The 19630-nt window shown below is 40.6% G+C and overlaps 1 protein-coding gene across 2 annotated transcripts in view; it reads right to left on the bottom strand.

The window, feature by feature from the left end:
* Positions 1 to 3793: 3793 nt before the first annotated feature.
* GPR176 (G protein-coupled receptor 176) overlaps positions 3794 to 19630 on the bottom strand; it is a gene marked incomplete at its 5' end in the record, with an annotated part of 30378 nt that continues 14541 nt past the window's right edge. For both annotated transcript variants that reach the window (XM_083450576.1, XM_083450575.1), the window contains 2 exons: positions 3794 to 5450; positions 7040 to 7292. In XM_083450576.1, coding sequence (XP_083306702.1) covers positions 4340 to 5450; positions 7040 to 7284 — 1356 coding nt within the window. In that variant the 3' untranslated portion in view covers positions 3794 to 4339. The remainder of the gene's footprint in view (positions 5451 to 7039; positions 7293 to 19630) is intronic.

The raw sequence follows: 19630 nt of genomic DNA, 5'->3' as shown, positions 1-19630 counted from the left end.
AGTATCAGTGAGGTATGGTGGTGCTTGCAGCTTTGGGGCTGTGAACATGGCAATCTGGTCAACTAGGGACCAAATATTGGCAATTATTTTCATTTGACTGTGCTAAGTATGCAATATTATTAGGACGCGGGTGGCGCTGTGGTCTAAACCACTGAGCCACTTGGGCTTGCCGATCAGAAGGTCAGCAGTTCGAATCCCCGCAACGGGGTGAGCTTCCGTTGCTCCTGCCAACCTAGCAGTTTGAAAGCATACCAGTGCAAGTAGATAAATAGGTACCACTGCGGCTTCCGTCATGGTGTTCCATTGTACCAGAAGCGGTTCAGTCATGCTGGCCACATGACCCGGAAAGCTGTCTGTGGACAAACGCTGGCTCCTTCAGCCTAAAGCGAGATGAGTGCCACAACCCCATAGTCGCCTTTGATTGGACTTAACCATCCAGGGGTTTTACCTTTTACCTGGAGGTAGAAAGAGATTACTCCACCAAGTCTAGAAACTATCTCTAGTGAAGGATATGAATTCAGAAGTAAGTTTTCTCTAGAACGTTGTCTTCACTTAGCAAAACCAAAAAAGCAGGTTGGATTCTCAAACACTGAGACTGCAGATAGATCAATCACAACTGAATGAGGCAGCCCAGGTAGTTTGTAGCGTCAGATAATCTACATGATGAAAGGAAAGCATTTACAGGATTGAGCTCTTACACTTTATTCAGTCAGGGCAAATCTATTAAAACTCCTTAAAAAAGGAAGAGGTAATGGTGAAATCAGTGGTCATATTCTGAAGTTGTATGCATTTTCTAGATAGAAAACTGCCTGGGGCAAAACAAAGAAGGAAAGAGCGCTGTATTAATAAAGCATTTACATATTTTATTGCAAGTTTGTTATCAGTAACATGTAGAAAAAATTCTTAAGATCCCTTAGAATCTGCAGATCCTTTTGAAACTTGAGGGAAAATATCTGTGTGTAGTAAGTAATGCTTATGTAATATTCCCCCTGCTCTTGCTTTAAGATTGTGCCGCTCAGATATGGTTGTTTTTTCAAACGTGGCAAAGAGATGTTTGTTCTTGTGACAAACCCACCGTTCAAGGAAAACAAGCAGATTCTTGCCCAGTGGCTCAGCATGCACAAAATACTCTAGAGCAGAATGCAAAGGCTTGAAAAAACGATTATCAGTGTTGTGCTTTTTGCAGAACCACAGTGGCCATGTTTATGGAAAAGAAAGGGTGCATTTGCAAAGTAAACCATGGAACAGACACAACGTGGAAGTGAAACAACCTCCAGTGCATTTCAGCTTGCCAGACAACTCATGTTAGTTTTCTGACTGAATTAGATGGTGCAGCATCTAATAACCAACGTTCAACAGGAGACTGCCCTGGACACATAAGTTTCTTCTTGTTATGACAGGTTTTGATCTGTGATGTCTTTTAATATTATGAAGTTTGATCACTGCATTATTATCTATACTTACATATCTATACTTAGATGTATACTTATTTTACAGAATAGGAGTAGGGATTATCTTTTTCCCAGGTATGATGTGGGTGGGTGGAAGGAAGGAGACACCTTGGCATTTGTAATCTTATATAATTCACTAACTGCTAATGGAGAACTTTCTCTTTAAATTTTTCAGGAATTCAGCGTGACTTTTCTCACCTGAGGTGGAAATGCAGAACAACCCTTAAAAATTGGTCTTCTAAAGGAAGGGAGGTTAACCTGTGCCAATCTAAATGTTGCTGAACTACAACACCTATCTTCCTGCTCATTGGCAGCTGTAGCCATTGCAGATTATCTTTTGGATTTAGCTTTGAATCCTTAAGCATGTTTACCAAATTACAGTACATTAAAATTGTATTCCTATGGCTTTTTAGAAGTAGGTGTTATTATATACCGGTACATACCATAGCTAGAATTTTGTTTGCCACATTCTGGAAACTGAGCCAGTTAGAAAGGCATGGGAAAAGTTAGGTTTTGTTACATTAAATATGATGTTAAGGTCCCAAGAGGAAAAATATGAAGAAACCCTAGGTAATTGGTACTCGGTGATATAGCACATTAAGGGAGAATTCGGATCTGAAGAATTTAGGATTGGTTGTATTATGCTGTAGAGTATTTATTGATAGAATTATGATTATATTACTTCATGTACAGCATGTATAGGGGAATATATATGTAGAAATAATATATTTTATAATCTAGTATTCTATATATCCGTATTTAGTATATATACTATATATAAGCATGTTTTGTATTTTGAAAAATGAAATAAAAGAGGTCTTAATGTTTGAAGTCGTTTTTTAAAAAAGAAAAAAAAAAAGAAAAGAGGCCAATAAAAGAAAAAGGCCGTTTACTTCTGGTTACTTATAGCTTGCCACACATAACAAAAGGTGGCTATAGATACAGATGTGCATCCCCAGACACTTCCAAAGACAGCCTATAACTCCAACATGGCTGAACATCCAGATGTGTAGCCACATCAGCTACACACAAATAAGACTGCTTTGGTGTGCAGATCTATTTTGCTCGATCAGGAAAATTGCTCTTGGAATTCAAAGGAGATAGAATCATGGAATTGTAGAATTGTAGAGTTGAAAAGGACCGCAAGGGTCATCTGGCCCAACCCCGCAGGAATCTTACCTAAACCTGAACTTACCCTACCAGTTCAGCTGTTTATAGCATGCTATGCTTTTATACTCATGGAATTCAACATTTTTTTATCCTCACAATGACATGTAAGTTCATAGCCACAAAACTGTTGAAAAATGCACATTTGAGATGAAAATTCTTCTTGTTCTTTCTGCAGGCTCTGCTCAAATATGTAAATATGCTGGTCTTATAAACCTTTGGGTGTGTGCAGTTAATGAGTTGTATCCAATGTTTGTCATATTCAGAGTAAACCACTAAAATTAATGAGTGTGACTAACTGAGGTCAATTCATTGTAATGCATCAACTCTGAGGAAAAACTTCATTGGATACAACCCGATATCTTTCCCTACAGATATTACAATTTTGCAAATATGATTCCAATGGTGCAAATAATTATCCAAGGTCTTCTGCTTTGCATTTGCATATTCTATTTGCATACCTGATTGGTCGGAAGCAAAACTCAGATTGTTAATGAAATCCACTTTGCATTTTCCTTTCCCTACCCAATGAAGGTGGGTGAAATTTCACATAAATCAAACAAGGAGAATCACATGCAAAAGAATCAGTGGGTGCAAATAGTTAGAATTCAAAATGCATCCATCACTTAGCAGATAACTGAAGCATTTTCTAGATGGAATCCATGGAGGACCTGCAAGTGTGTTACAGCTGAGAAGTTAAACCTGCACCATAGAGCCTGTTATTAATGCACTACATGCCAGACAAATAGCAACCGTTACCTATGTGCCAGTTCACCAAAGAACTGACCATGCTACATTGTGGAGGCACAGAAAATACTCTGTGCAAAAAAATCACAGGAATCTTTATAACACAGTGATAAATTTAAATTAAGGGTCACATTGGCCAATACTTCATGAAGAAGAAGAAAAAGTCTCAACATTTGCTGTGCCATTTTCCATGTGGTTGAAAGTGCTTAGTATATTTTACCTCTGTTTCTCCCCGGTCTTTTTTTTTTTTTTTTTTTTGATGAAAACCTGCAGTGCTCAGTCCACTAAATGTCAGCCCCTGAATGGAAGTGATTCATAGATAGTAACCAAGATCGTATTTAGCCCACAATTGTCTGAACAGCATGAAACAGTTTAAAATACTTTAAAGATAAATATACCAAAAAAAACGAGGAGGAAGAAAAATCTCATTAAATTATAAAATATAATTGAAATGTCAGGTCCTTGTTTATTCCTGGCCACTTGAAGCCATGCCAATTGTACAGGCCATTGAATGCTCTTAAAAGATGCTCAGTGCTTCTGTGAAAGAGCAGAAAGAGATATGGACCTCCAGGGAAGGGAGCTTCGTATTTATTATGCTCCCTTCCCCCGAGTTCCATAATCACAGAACAGTGACCCCAATGTCTCTGTGTGTACATTATAAAGACTTGCTGCATTTGGCCAGTCCCGGAGATCACAACAAGGTATAATATGGAAAGCAGTCTTTGGGGAAGAAAGGGTCCAAAAACACCTATTTGGAAGCTAAACGAGTCTATATAAATTAATGTAAAGAAACAGGTAGGCCGAGATATTTGTATCGAAACCCATTCCTAAGGAACACTTGCTTTCGCTTTGCTTTTACATAAATTGGCACAAAAAATAAGCCTTTATTAAATTTCAACCTAACAAAGATCCATAGGATCACATGTATGCAAGAAGGCAGTCCCGCCTCTCATCACAGAGCACTCCTGCTTTGACTAGGAATCCACCTTGGGGAAGATGCTGACTTTATTGTTCCTGCTAATTTTTCTTTCTGCTTTACCCTTGGGCTGTTTGGTCTGGATTAGCTCCTCGGGCGTATTCCCCAAAGGAGGCAGGAGTCGTTTCTTACTGTTCCGATTTTCTGACAGCCACTGTGGAGGCAACTCAAAGGGTCCAAAGCCCAGCTGCATGGAATACTTCTCATTGGCCAATTCGGCTTCTGTTGGCATCGCTGGAGCCACTTGCGCGGCCGAGTCTGCAATGGCGTGAGGCATAGGCCTCTGAACCAAAGTCTGCTCCACGTCTAAGCTGGTTGTGGGGATCTCCTTCTGTTGGTAGCCACTGGAGCCAATGGATTTGGTTTCGTTCTCTTCTTCATCCTCTGTGGGCTTGAAAATCTGCTGCTGCCCAATGTGAAACATCTCCAGAAGCTGGCTACCAGAACGAACGTGAGGCTCCAGGCTGATGTCCCCAGCGCCTCCAGAGCTGACTGTGTTCCTCCGACTATACCTCCGGTGTAACTGCATCATTGTCCCTACCAAACATTTCCGTACGGACTTGTTAACAGTCAGGAAGAGCAGAGGATTGGCTAGCAGTGATATCTTGGGCAGCCAGATGGCAGTGAGAAGCAAGTACACAGAAGCGTCAGAAGCATTGAGCACAGTGCGGTAAATCACCAAAGTCATATAGGGGATACTGCAGAAAATGAAAACCATAACCATGGAGAGCAGCATGGCATGAAGTTCAGATTCTCTCTGAGAGGCGTAAGGGATAGAGATAGTGTTTTGAGGCGTTCTTAAGGCAGCTATGATGACTTTTTTCTTCTGACTGGCACTCAGTGCCCTGCGGATGAGGATCATAAAGAGAAAGACCACAGCCACCGGCACAATCACAGTGGTAATGTTGTAAATAATGACGTATGCTAAACGGCCAATGGAGTAACTCCAAGGCTCAGTACAAGTGGACATAGCATAAATATCCAGTACGTTGGTCACAGCAAATACAGGAATGCTGGCTATCACTGCATGAGCCCAGATGTAGATCACCAGGTCTCGAGATTTGGCATCCGATATCTTCCTTTCTAGTGGATACAAAACTGAGTAGTACCTACAAAAAAAGAAGGAAAGGGGACTGTGAGAGATGAACAAATGCATGTAAAGAGTAAATTTGCAACTCTTCCTACCTCCCCTCTATCCCTGGGTAGATTGACTTAAATTTGAGTGATCTAAATCACTGATTTGGTCTTGACTAGCCCTGTATTTTAAACCTACAGTATCATTTATCACCAGATCTTCAACAGCACAGTCTTACACATGTCTATACAGAAGTTAATTAGTCTCTTTCTTTCTTTCTTTCTTTCTTTCTTTCTTTCTTTCTTAACCTACAGAAATCAATTGCCCTAGCCATTATTTTGATAAAAATATGTCATCAATGGAAAAGGCCAAATTAGATGTGGTACAACTTCTGTCTTCCATGAAAGAATATCTTATCCAAGTAGTATCAAATCTTTTTCCTAAAGCATACTATGTTTTTTATAAGGTTCTGTATTCAATGACCGCACCATTTGTAAAAAAAAATAAAGCCAATAGGTAGAATTCAGCCTTGCAGTATGATGAATGTTCCATCGGTGCAAGCACTTTAGCTTGCCAGATAGAATGATCCCCCTCTCCCCTGACCCGTGTACTTATCTGGGAACCAATTTCTGGGAGGGCGGGTTAACCCCATTTAGCCAGCGGAGGTCCTTTATATATATTTTTCTTTTCATAGCAATAAAATCCCAGATCTTCCACTGAATTGCAGCTAGATTTCTTCTTTTACTACAAAATATCACACTCCATAGGAATAGGCAATTAACCTACCCAATATTAATCTGATCTAATTTATAGTAAGGTCTGTTACTCTCATTAGCATGTTAGATGTAAGTAAAGTCTTCCCTCTCCTCAGATCCTAAGTGAGTTTCTTTTCTATCATAAAACTATAATTTACAAGTCAAGGGGACACTGTTAATACAAATGATGAGCCAGTCAGTGGTCAGCAAAACTTTTTATTCAAAAGACTTGCTCTTAAACCATGGACAGCAAGGGGAAAATAGGGCAAATCATCTTTGCAGATTAACTTGTTATAGAATTATTTGCAGAGAAATGAAATGATTCTGGAGAAAATTACATAACTGTAGTATCAATCATGTGCAGAGTACCACAGAAAGACTGTTGAACTTAAAAGTAGAAATCTACCAAATGGAACTTCTGCCTAGTAACTAGAATAACATTTAAAATGGTGGCAGGGAAAGTCAGAATCTGCCATACCTCCCAAAAAGACCTCAAAATGTGTAATCAGCTCCCCTGGCAGGAAGAACACACAAATAAATTTATACATTGGCAATAGGGATACTTCAGAATTGAACTTTTAGGCCTTAAAAGCAAATAGCTATTCAGGTTAAGTTGTCCAGACCTTAAAAATCCAGCTAATGTATGTCATTTCTTTCAGAATAACTCAGCTCACAGTTTGGTTGCAAAGTGAATATGTTGCTCTGAGCGACTTGACCAAAGAGAAAAATAAACATGTTTAGTGTTGAAGGCAGAGGGAAGCTGAACCATTTCAGCAACCCACAATTAAGCAACAAGCAATGTAGAACCTGTATCTGTTGCAAGGGGCAAGTGGTAAATGTCAGTTGACGAGTAACTTCACAGTCTTACCTATCCAGAGCAATGGCAGGAAAGCTAAGGATGGTCACGGAGCAGAAGACTTTGTGCAAGAACTTTATGATCTTACAGAAGACCATGGTGTAGATCCACCAGCAGCAGTGTGGACTGGCACCGAGGACTATGTCAAAAGGCACACAGACTAGGCTGGCACAGATCCCAGAGCAGGCCATGTTCTTAATAAACCGGTTGGTTACCGACTTAAAAACTGACATCCTGCACGTTGACCACAAGACCATGAAGTTTCCTGGACGAAGGGAAACAAAAATAAACCATGAAAGATTCTCTCTTGCTCTCTCTCACGTAATAGGCACACACATATAAACACACACATTTATATATTAAAATATTTGAATAGATTTGAGCATACAATTTATTCACTTATACAAGCTCTTTCTTAAACGGTCATTGTTTCCAGCTTCCTTACCATTTTTTTTATTTTTAATGTAGTTTTAATTGTTCTTAACCACCTTGAGTGTTGCAAAAGCACTAACTAGAAGGGCAGGCTTTAATTTTTTTGACATAAGTAAAAAATAATAATTCAGATGCTCTGTAATCATCTTCCCACAGTTTCCATTTACAATGTGGAATGGTAGTTTCAGTTGCATGGACTCCATGTGTCTATTCCAGTGAAATTTGGGACATAGGTCCACTACTCTTGCCATTGACAGCCATCCAGCTACAAGGCAAGAGTGAAGCTGGAGCTGACTATGGGATAGTTTATCACACCATATCAATATTGACTAATTAATGCATCTGTTAAGGGCATGGCCCTCAGCAGTTGTAATTTCCCAGCCCGAAAGTTCCTAACATAGCTTGTTAAACTGAATTTATTTTGCTCATTGAATTCTAATGTACATGACTATCATAAATATCAGTATCAGTGCTATTTTTATACAAAATAAAGTGCCGGAACTCACCATGAACACCTCCCTTGTTCTCTAATAATGGCAATGGCGCCCACCTGAGAGGTGCAGGAATTGGGTTCTGGTAAGTTCTGGCTGAAAAAAGCTCTGTTCAGTATTAAAGGTGGGTCACAATGAGTCAGGAAGGCTGTCCAATGTTCAAGGTGCCTCAGAATTACTTTGGCTATTCAAATCTTTACTAGGATCTTCATCTGTGTGGGTGGTTATAGAAGTGGTTGGAATGGTGGCAGTAATTATCAGCTCTGCGATATTGACACTATCAGATTTCACAGGATCTTAAAAACAAACACTACTTATTTTTCATAGCGCAGAAGGCTTACTATCAATTAGTCAAAACATATTTCAACACAAATAAACTGTCAAAGAAGCTATGGCTGAAAAGCAGTTTTAAATAACTGAACAATACTGGGTTTTTCTCCCTAGAGCCAATTCACATAGCCATAAACTGGTTTTTTCCCCCTAGCACATGCAGCAATATCTTTTGTAATGTGCACATGTTGAATTGATTGTGGATCACTTTTTGCATACAACAAGAGTAAGAAGGAATCCTATGTGCACAATGGCAACGATAAATTGTAGTAGTAAATTCACACGTATTAACTGCACAGAAAAGGTGTGCATTGCAAACATGTGAGAGGAGGTTGTGGGGTCATGATAGCTAGCCCTGACCCCAATACACACAGTCCCATTGGCTGCATGTTCATATTGTGGCTCATACTGAAACAAGGCCAATTATGATAATCTGAACCACGTAGTTTTCTGCAAAGGACAGCTACTTTTGTGAGCTGTGGGCCCTCGGTTTTTTCATTATTAACATTTTGTTTCCATGAGATCCTAAGAGATGAAGTGTGGTTTAAAAGCATATTCAATCAATCGGTTGTGATGTTGTAAGCTTAACATTTTACTAAAAGATTTCCTCAAGTAACAATATCTTTATGACTATCTCTCCGATGCTATTCAGTGGTATCTCGGGATGCAAACGGGATCTGGTCCGGAGCCCCGTTCGCATCCCAAACGGAACGTAAGACGCGACAGCGCATCCGCACGTGCACGGGTCACGTTTCGCCGCTTTCGCGCATGACATCATTTTTACCGTCTGCGCATGCGCGAGCGGCACAACCCGGAAGTAACGCGCTCCGAAACAAATATATATATATACACATATCTATATATTAAGATGAAAATAATACTGAAATACAGATAACATGAAATGTGAAAGGAAGTGTTGTGAGAGTGATTGAAGTCTATTACTATTATTATTTTGTAAAATAGTCTTTATTGTATTGAAATATTATACTTTTCTTTATTCTTTTACTGTCTACTTTTCTTTGCATTTTTTTCTTTATTTTTTTCTTTTTCTTTATATTATTCTTTATGTATGGCTTAGTATCGATGTATTTTGCAATAAAAATTATAAAATCATCATCATCATCAAAATCTGCAATAGAGGGATATGTGCTTCATCAAGGGAAGTTCTCAATTTTTAAATGTTCTTTTCTAAGGGTCAAACTAGATGTTACTTCCACTGCATGGTTAGGAACCACACCAGGGTTAGTATATACAGTCATACCTCGGGTTGCGAACGTGATCCATGAGGGAGGCACATTTGCAACCTGCAGTGCCGCATCTGCACATGCACGTGACGTGATTCGGCGCTTCTGAGCATGCATGTGATATCATTTTGTTTTCCTGCACATGCGTGAGCGCCGAAATCTGGAAGTAACCCATTCCGGTACTGCCAGGTTTGGCGCGAAAACGCGAAACCCGCAGTGTTTGTAGCCAGAGGTATGACTGTACTTTAGATGAGTAGATTTTTACTGGGACTGCAGTGCTGGGTGGGGGTGGGGCAGTTAAGCCTTCTGTCACCAGGTCAATTTCTACAAAAAAATCCCTGCCCCAAGACAATTAGCTTAGCGAAGGGGGAGCAACAATTACCACCAGTGGCATTTTCCACATGATTCTGGCTGAGGGTTAAACCTCATGTCCCTGTATGATGGGGTCCTGACGAACATCTTGCTCCCCCCGCCCCGTTAAAATGTGCCCGGTATTAACTTTTAAAATCCCAATAAGCTTGCTAATTACACAATAAAATGACGTTGCGTGTAATCTAGAGGCAAATTTGGCATTTCCCCTCAATAACACCTCTGTTCTGGCCCAGATTCTGTTGCCAGTCAACTTAGAATAATGTCGACAATTAACAACTGGCACAGATCTTTTTTTGAAAAGTCTCTACTACCCTGACTCAAAGCGCATTCAATAGGCTCCCCTCTGTGAACCTGGAAAGTTAATTTGTTTTGTACCAATCCTTACAAGAACACCCCAAAGAATGTTCCACATTCCAGCTACTGAATTAGTAGAGGCTTATTACCATCCACTCCAACTTCTGCCAGGTTCCACTTTTACTGGCACACAGCATTGTTCCGTGACTCAACGGGGTTCTTGTTTACATTGATGTGGGTCAAGTTCAACTTGCCTTTTGTCCAATGAGTCACATTAATCCAATATTCTTCCTCTATTTCTGACCCATAGTGGTACAATTTACTTAAGTATGTTTTTCATCTCTTATGTGTACTGCAACTATATTATCTGTGACTTGTAATAGTGAATTGCTGTCTCCTGAAATAATTGGATATGTTTACCAGTCCCTTTACCTTTTCCCCTTGTTCCACAGAGTTAAGATACAATGCGCTGCTAAGTTTATTCTATAACAGATATTATTCACTTAAAGCTGATTCATGTGTTTACAATTGAGTGACAATATCCTTGAATAGTGGTTTTGCCAGATCCTTTTCACGTGAGCAAGCGGTTCATACGTTTCCCCAAAAACTTCCTCCTCTGAAAATTGATACCATGTCAGATGGGTTTATTTGATGGGATCACTAATGATTCTGGAATATTGTTTCAGAGACGTGTCTCTAAATGTGAATATGAGATGCTGTAATCTCACAACTTTACCATCTCAAATAAGCACACCAAATGCGAAAACGAAGTGATGAAGTCACCATAACTTAGTTCACATGTCACACTAAGCCAACACATGGGCTTCAGGATCTTAGACCACAGCTGATTCACTTCACCCTGGTTATTTTGCTTCTGCATCAGGCTGAACTAAGCCATTGTTTGGAATACACTTTTGATCTGAATTCAGTTTAAATAGAGATTATTCACATCCTTTTAATAACTGCATAGCACAAATATCTTATTAAGTTTATGCCTTGCTTGTGCTGTTCTGTTTACAGGCTACACTCTCCGCAATACTAATAAAGATTTGAAATTACTTGGTACCAATTAACAGCCTACTGGGTGAAATGTTCTTTTAAGCCAAGGCACCTGCATACAAATTTTCCGCTTCATCACATAGGAGATGATCTATAAAGCAAAGAGTTTTTCTTATGAAATGACCTCTTATCTGCAAAGACCACTATGCTAAAAAAAGGGGGAGGGGGCGTTTGGGCAACATCCATCCAAAGTCAAGCACATGCATTTCAAATGTAGATACGTGCAGTCCAGTGTATATGTATCCATAGGATCATAGGAAATTGCCTGATACCAAAGCAGACCATTGGTTAGAGGCAGATTTAGGACAACCTGACCAGTTCCACCACACTGGGTGCCGAGCCTAGGGGTCACTGCAGGGCAATGTTACTATGAAGTAGCGAATAAAGCAGATTGGAGGCGAGAGGCATGCGCCAAATTTTGGGCTCACACAGGGTGCCACTGACATTTGAAAGACCAAAGTCCGCCCCTGCATTGGTCTATCTAGGTAAAAGGTAAAGATAAAGGACCCTGGATGGTTAAATTCAGTCAAAGGTGACTATGGGGTTGTGATGCTCATCTCACTTTCAGGCCGAAGGAGCTTTCCAGGTCATGTGGCCAGAATGACGTAACCACTTCTGGCGCAACGGAACACCGTGACGGAAACCAGAGCGCACAGAAATGCTGTTTAACTTCCTGTCGCAGTGGTACCTATTTACTGTATCTACTTGCACTGGCGTGCTCTCGAACTGCTAGGTTGGCAGGACCTGGGACCGAGCAACGGGAGCTCACCCTGTCACAGGGATTCGAACCGCTGACCTTCTAATTGGCAAGCCCAAGAGGCTCAGTGGTTTAGACCACAGCGCCACCTGTGTCCCTATTGGTTCATCTAGCTCAGTATGTGGCAGTGGCTCTCCAGGAATTCAGGCAGGGATCCCTCCCAGCCATACCTGGAGAGGCCAGGGATTGAACCTGGGGCATTCTGCATGCAAAGCATGCGCTCTGCATCTGAGCTATGGTACTTCCTATATGAAGAATATGAGAAGCTGCCATATATGGAGTCATATCATTTTCCAGATAGCTCAGTATTGTCTACACTGAATGACAATTCCTTCTCCAAGGTTTCAGGCAGGGGACCTTCCTAGCCCTACAGGCAGATGTCTGGGATTCAACAGAGACGTTCTGCATGCAAAGCAGATGCTCTACCAGTAAACTACATCCCTCCCAGATAAGAATAAGTGCAGTGTTAAGCATGGGTTTGCCTCTCCTGTTGAAAGAAATGGGAATGAAAGTGATTAAGTTTGGCTGGATCAGGTCCATTCTGAATTGTCAAATCAAGCTCCTCCAATATTATTTCCTCTTTTTCTCCAAACCTGTCTAATTCTCACCCATTAACATCAAGTTTTATTCTCTTTAGGAGCACAAACAACACAGGCTGCTACTCACAGTTTCCATAGCAACAACTACTGCGTGAAAGCAAAAATCATTTTCTTGGTCAGATCACAGACTTTGTGAGTCATTTATTTCTGTTTTACACCTAACTCAGCAAAGGGAAAAACTAGTGCCAATTCTGAAGAAAACTGGCTTGTTTCCGACTGTCCTCCCCCCCCCCCCCACAAAAAAGGTCACACTAATTGAACAGCAAAACAAAAGCTGTAAACTTTTGAAGAATATGTGATATCTTGTTTAAAAATATCTTGGCTAGTGTCCTTAAAATTGCTTGATTCCAACCCTCCCACCCCCCCACACTTATATGAAGGATTATTTAAACTTGAAATATCTAAGCATATTGCATTTGTGAGCTCAGCAGAAAGATATCAGACCTGTGTCAATTCTCTGATTTCATGCTGTTTTTGTAACAGGATTATTTTTTCAGTTCCTGTGAACAAAAATGGTTTCCAAAGGATGCTGTTGAATCAAAGAAAACATACTGTGAGGTGAAAGACATGCTGAGCTACCATAAGCTGAACATGTGTCAGACATCAATGCACTTGAGGGGGAAAAGATAACTAAATGATATCTATACTTAACATTAAAAACCACAAAATAGAGAGGAAACCCATCGATTGTAAAATAAATGAGGGGAAATACACTGTATATAAATCTTCCTGAGAGTAATAATACAAAACAATTCAGTAAAAGAACATATTTTATTTTATTTTATGGCATTTATATCCCACCTTTCCTCCAAAGCACTCAAGGTGGTATACATACTACTGTTCCCCATTTTATCCCCACAACAACCCTGTGAGGTAGGTTGGGCTGAGAGGCAGGGACTGGTCCATGGTTCCCCCAGTAAGCTTCATATTTGAATGGAGATACTAACCCTGGTCTTGAAGGTCCTAGTGAGGCACTCTGACCACGAAACCACAATTGGTTTACTGTGAAAATATATTTCAAAATAATCACTGGATGCTTTAAGAATACGGGTTGCCAGTCACTCATATATTTCAGCCTGTGTCTTATACATGGAGTAGCACTTAATCTTAAATAATCCAAAATTTACAAATTAGAAAAAACTATTATCCTTTCTATTTGAAAATATTCCATGTAAGATGATAGCACTATACAGGAAGAATATTGTTTTTATAAGAGCAGCTTCAGGCTCCTTAAGAAATGTTAGCAGAACTGAATTCACAGTCACTTCATAATATTTGAAGGGGAACTTAGACATCTCCTTCTGAGGAAGTGAGGAAGATGTTCTGTTTCAGACATCAGACAGAAATGCTACAAGACAAATGTAGTTGCGTGTCAAGGACTCCCCCAGGACATCCTCAAATAAAGACACAGTTCACACGATTTTTGTTTTGGTTTTTTGGCATAATTTTGGCCACAACTTTATTGATTACAGTATGTGAATGGTTGCTTAGGCATTGGTTAGCGACTATCTGCTCCCACTTAGAGGTAGGAACAGAACTGACAACTGCAAGCCTGTGAAAGTCAGTAAAGGTAAACATTTTTGGGGAGAGAATAGAGCTGGGTGCCAGGATCTCAGCTCTCCCCAAATGCTCCCAGGGGTTCTGGTGTGGCCCTAGCCCCTTGCCAGGGGTTCGGACAAGAGCATGGCGAACCCCTGGATTCCTTTAACGGAATTCCCTTGCAGCAGCATCATTGGAGGGGCAGGCACAGCCAACCACATCCCCTCCACCAACCAAAATTAACCAATGCCTAACCGCAACCTTACAAGTTTGTGTGGCAGCATGATTCACGATGTGACACCACTGGGGGGCTTCCCAGGGGGCTTCAAGGGCGTTAGCTGCTATTTGCAACCTCTCCCCAAAAATTCAACAGAGCTTTTCTGTAGGCGCTGCTCCTTGTTCATTTTCTCAGCATAATGTACTCCTCTGAGAAACTGCTTGTTGCAGTAGATTGCTCCAGAACTACATAATCACTAATTTACCAGTGTGGCAATCATCTTGGCTGTGAGCCTTGGAAGACCTGCTCCCTGCCTTGAATGCTTTTTTCCCACCTGGCCTGGGAGGGGAGGGCCCTGACTGACTCCAGCTACAAAATCTGAGGATGCTGAAGAGGCCAGAGACCATCTTGGCTTTTCTTCATGTAGACACAGGACATCAAGCCTGAGCTTCCACAGCCACCACGAACCACGATTAACAGGATTAGTAGCAGCAACAGCAGTTTATGTTCCACGCATATGATATTTTATTGTCCTGCTAATTGTGCTGTTTTAAATGTGCATTCTATATTTGACTTCCTTTAGTGTGTTTTTTTGAAGATAATTTTTTGGTTAACTTTGCTGCGCTGAATGTGCATTCTGCACTTGACCTCCTTTGTAATGTTTTATTTTGAAATCTTTAAGATAACATTTTAGTTTCCTGTTCATTGCCTTGCTTTGAATGCATACTTTGTTTTCTACTTTCTTCTGTAATACCCTGTTCCGGATTGTTTTATTGATGTTTTAATATAGGCTGTAAACTGATACGAGATTTCACACCCCCCTCCGAAAAATATGAAGCAGTATAGAAATGAAATAAAAAGAAAAAAGAAAGAAAAGAATGAGACAAGTCAATTGTTTCTGTTTTTCCATTTGCACTTTTGTTCGAGAACTGTGGGCGTTGAATAAATAAAGAAAGAAACAGATAAAGAAAGAAAGAATGAAAACACAGAGCACTGCTCGGAGGTGCTATTTCTTCCTCTGAGTGAATGCAGTTATTTTTCATTAGCAATGCAGCATATACTTTGGAAGTGCCCAGAAGCTGTATATTACATTACTGCTATCAAATGCTACAGGTTATTCTAAGCCAAGCAGTGCAGCTACCATCCCATACTTGCAGCCTACAGTACAGGAACAGTTTGATCATTTGATAATCTCACTGTACAGTTTGGCCTTCATGTAATGTGTATGAACAATATATTATCTAATAACTATGTAATTACATATCAGGAGAATTGATACTGACACAAGCAAAAATTTCACTGGTGCAAATAATCAAAGATAGGTAGCTGAAAGTAAATGTTTAATTAGGAAATGAGATAGTAAGAGCTTTGCAAATTAATCCAATTAGACAAATCATATACTAAGTCCATTTTCACATGAGACCTAAAATGCACATATGAGCGTCTCTTGTGTGCTGGAAAAACCAAAAGCTAACTTGCAATCACTTTGTTCTGGAAGGAGAGTGTTGCATGGGATTAACTTTAATTAAACTTGCTTGTGTTTCAATTGCTTTCTGCTCTAGTTGTCTGAGCTGCTGGATTTGAGAGGGCTGCTTCCTCTGAATTGCTGTGCAGCAAAAAACAATATGATCACTGTAATAGTCATACAGCGTATTGAATGTTGTTACTGCAACAGTTACTGAAAAGTCCAAGAATTGATTACAGAAAGTATACAATGTTGATTATTACTGCATATCTTTAATTGACTAAGCGTCTGAGAGTAAAAGCATGTATTTTTGTTAATGAGCCTCCAGCATATAATTTTCTGCCTACAAATATCTGAAGATCTACGGTCTTATAGCTGACATTTATTAGTCTTTATGGTAGCTTTTAGGACGGGGGTGGCGCTGTGGGTAAAACCTCAGCGCCTAGGACTTGCCGATCGCATGGTCGGCGGTTTGAATCCCCGCGACGGGGTGCGCTCCCGTCGTTCGGTCCCAGCGCCTGCCAACCTAGCAGTTCGAAAGCACCCCCGGGTGCAAGTAGATAAATAGGGACCGCTTACCGGCGGGAAGGTAAACGGCATTTCCGTGTGCTGCGCTGGCTCGCCAGAGCACCTTCATCACGCTGGCCACGTGACCCGGAAGTGTCTGCGGACAGCGCTGGCTCCCGGCCTCTAGAGTGAGATGAGCGCACAACCCTAGAGTCTGGCAAGACTGGCCCGTACGGGCAGGGGTACCTTTACCTTTACCTTTATGGTAGCTTTTACTAACCTGGTACCCTCCAGATGTTATGGACCACATATTGTTATTACTTCCCTTCATCCGAAGATCAAAGGGCGATTCACAACATAAAACTACATGAGAACACAAAATACATAATAAAAGAAACAAACAAAAAATAATCCCCCTCACACAAACTCATTTAAGAGGCCATATAATGGTCAATCAGTCAAATGCCTGGTTGTAAAGAAACATTTTTGCCTGGTACCTAAATATAGGTAATGAAAGTGCCAGGCGAGTCTTCCTGTGGCCTTCCTATAGCTAATGGGAACTGTAGTCTGAAATATCCAGAAGGCATCAGTTTGCTGAAGACTGCTTTAAGGCAGCAGACCAGTCATGGCTATTCACCTGGAAATACTTGGAAAGCGCTTCAGTTAAAAAGAAATGACGTTTTCATTTTTAGCCTTTTTGTAAATATAGATAGAGATGTCAGACTCATGCACTGTACGCATCAGATTCCAAGTTCAGTCCTTAGCACCCTCAATTAAGAGGATCTCAGGCAGTAAGACTGGGAAATGACCTCAGGACGCCCCTCAGAACTTTGGGACTACAACTCCCATGACCTCCAACCAGCAACTTGTGCCTTAGGACTATGCACTTGTTTAGGAAAGGTTGTAAAGTCAATGCCCAACATATGCAAGCACCAATGAACACCAACACAAGGTGAGAGAGGGCTGACAAGTGTGACTCTGTTACTGCACCATGCACTCACTTGACAAGATTTATCTAAATCTGAATATAGGCATGGCACATTAATATCTTTAGCACCCCCACTAAGTTGAATTCTGTTCGAATTTTTCATACTGAGCTTGAGCACCTTCCCTGATCCTTATACAACCAAAATGCCCTCTTTAAAAAACAACAACAACAGAACAAAGGGGATTTTTGTGTCAGATTATTTCTTCCCATTCTGTGTAATCAAATACCCAAGTCTTATCAACTTCTTTTTACTGTATACAGGACTTGCCTTTTTCAGATTTCCCTCCTATAAGGAGACATGTTTTAATTGACTGATGCCAATTAAAATCATTCCAGTTTCTTCTGGCACACAAGATTTCAGTGCCTGCGTTCCACTTTGCTTATTAAAAACTGGTGTGAAAAGCGAAACACAGGCTTCACCTACAAAACTGGCAGCACTACTGATTACTTCACATAAAAGCATTGCCATTAAAAACAGCATGCAGATAAGAGAACCTGTTAGCAAAATATGTATGCATGCATATCAAGATGAAATCTATTTCAGGGTAAGTTTTGTTTATTTTTCTCCTTTTCACTCTTTACTTTGTTATCTTATTCAAGATGACGAGATACCTTTCATTTAGTTCATGTTGCTAGGAAACAGAACATTATGTTGGAGAACAAATGCCAACAACAGAATCAAATAATTTCCCCCCTCCCGCCCCTATGCACACCTACACACCTGCCCAGAGTGTGCATTACTTCCCAATATTTCTTCTTATCATAAACAAGAGCACATAGATTAAAGCAGGAAAAGACAATGGCCCCAATTCAGTGAACGGTGATCTGTGCATGGTTTTGGCATATGGCTTACTTATGCTGCACTGCACATAAAGGACTACTGCTGTGTGGCCCAGAGTCAGACATCCATGAACACAGCAGCATGAACACACTTAATATAGTACTTGGGGGTGCCATTCATGTCAGGAGCAACTGCCCTTAGATCCAAACTGGGGCCCAGTAGGCTTGGAATGTCTCCTTGCCAATTAGGTTTTGCTGCAGCAGTGTAGTGATGAGCAGCCACAGGGTTTTGCATGGAATATGCTAACATCCAAAAAGATTTTAGCATATTCATTTGGACCACAGAATTCTAGCATGGATATCAGGGTGAGGTGTTGAAGCTGTAGAATTCTGCAAAAGAAAATAGAGGTAGAAGACTGGATTTCTCACAGTGAAATGCTAAGCATTTACACTCAGAAGTAAATTTGTCTAAATTCAGTGGAACTTACTATTGAGCCTCTTATTATTGTGTTAATGACTGCAGCCTTAAGAACCAAAATCAGATCTACCCCCTTACCCCAATACCCAAGTACAGAAATTTGGTACACATCATAAAGAATATGTGCACATTTTCTAATTCATTCAAGATGTTATCTCCAGGAAATATTAGCTCTGTCCGTCTCCCCTACGCGTCCTGTCCACAGACATAATTGATTTGATTGGCACTTTAAATGTCTGAATTATATGAACTAGGAAGCTGAATTTCCATGGCTTAGATACATAATTTCTTAGCAATGTTTCATATTTCATCAGACACCATTAAGCAATAACAACACAGCAAAAGTCAACAACAGCCCCACTCAATGTCAAAACTATTGTGTGGCAGTGGTAGGAAGGAGGAAACAAAGGGACATCCACTATGTGTTTTAGAACTGGAAACCACAGAGGGAAATTGGTTTCAGAAGCGTAGAACTCCATGCAAAGTCGAATCAGCCTGAACAGATTGCTTCATTGCCCATTGGTAGAGATAATGGAGAAAAGGCAGTGAAGCACAAAACAGGTAACATCGTTGAACTCATTGTCTCTAATACTGCTATGGGCCAAGTGGAACCGATTGTATAACTGAGGGCATCAGGTGGGATCTGCATGGGGATGTGGCAAAAAAAAAGGGTCTTTCCATGGCACGTGGTCCTTGAACCTACTGTAATGTCTGCGAATATGCAGCTGCCCACTTATTAAGCCACAAGTCTTGACATACCTCAATCTCCCAGCTGTTCCTGGGAATGCGGACTGGGGACAGAGAAATTCTCAAAGTGACAGAGCAAGTTGTTTTGAAAGTATTTGCGAACGTCATTGCCGAAACAGAGAAAGGCTTGCCACAGGGAAGCCACTTTAGCAGCGCCCCTGCAGCAAATGAAATATGCTCCATGCTGAGACACAAATCACCCCCAAAGCAAGCGTATATTTAGCAATCGCCCTGATTTGTTTTCACAAAATGTGCATGGAGGATAGATGACATCACCGTCAAGTGGTGGTTATCCTGCACTTTC

This window comes from Podarcis tiliguerta (assembly GCF_965153285.1).
Source record: "Podarcis tiliguerta genome assembly, chromosome: 1".
Taxonomy (NCBI): domain Eukaryota; kingdom Metazoa; phylum Chordata; class Lepidosauria; order Squamata; family Lacertidae; genus Podarcis; species Podarcis tiliguerta.
The sequence above is the reverse complement of the archived record's forward strand: the minus strand, read 5'-3'. Positions and strand labels throughout refer to the sequence as shown.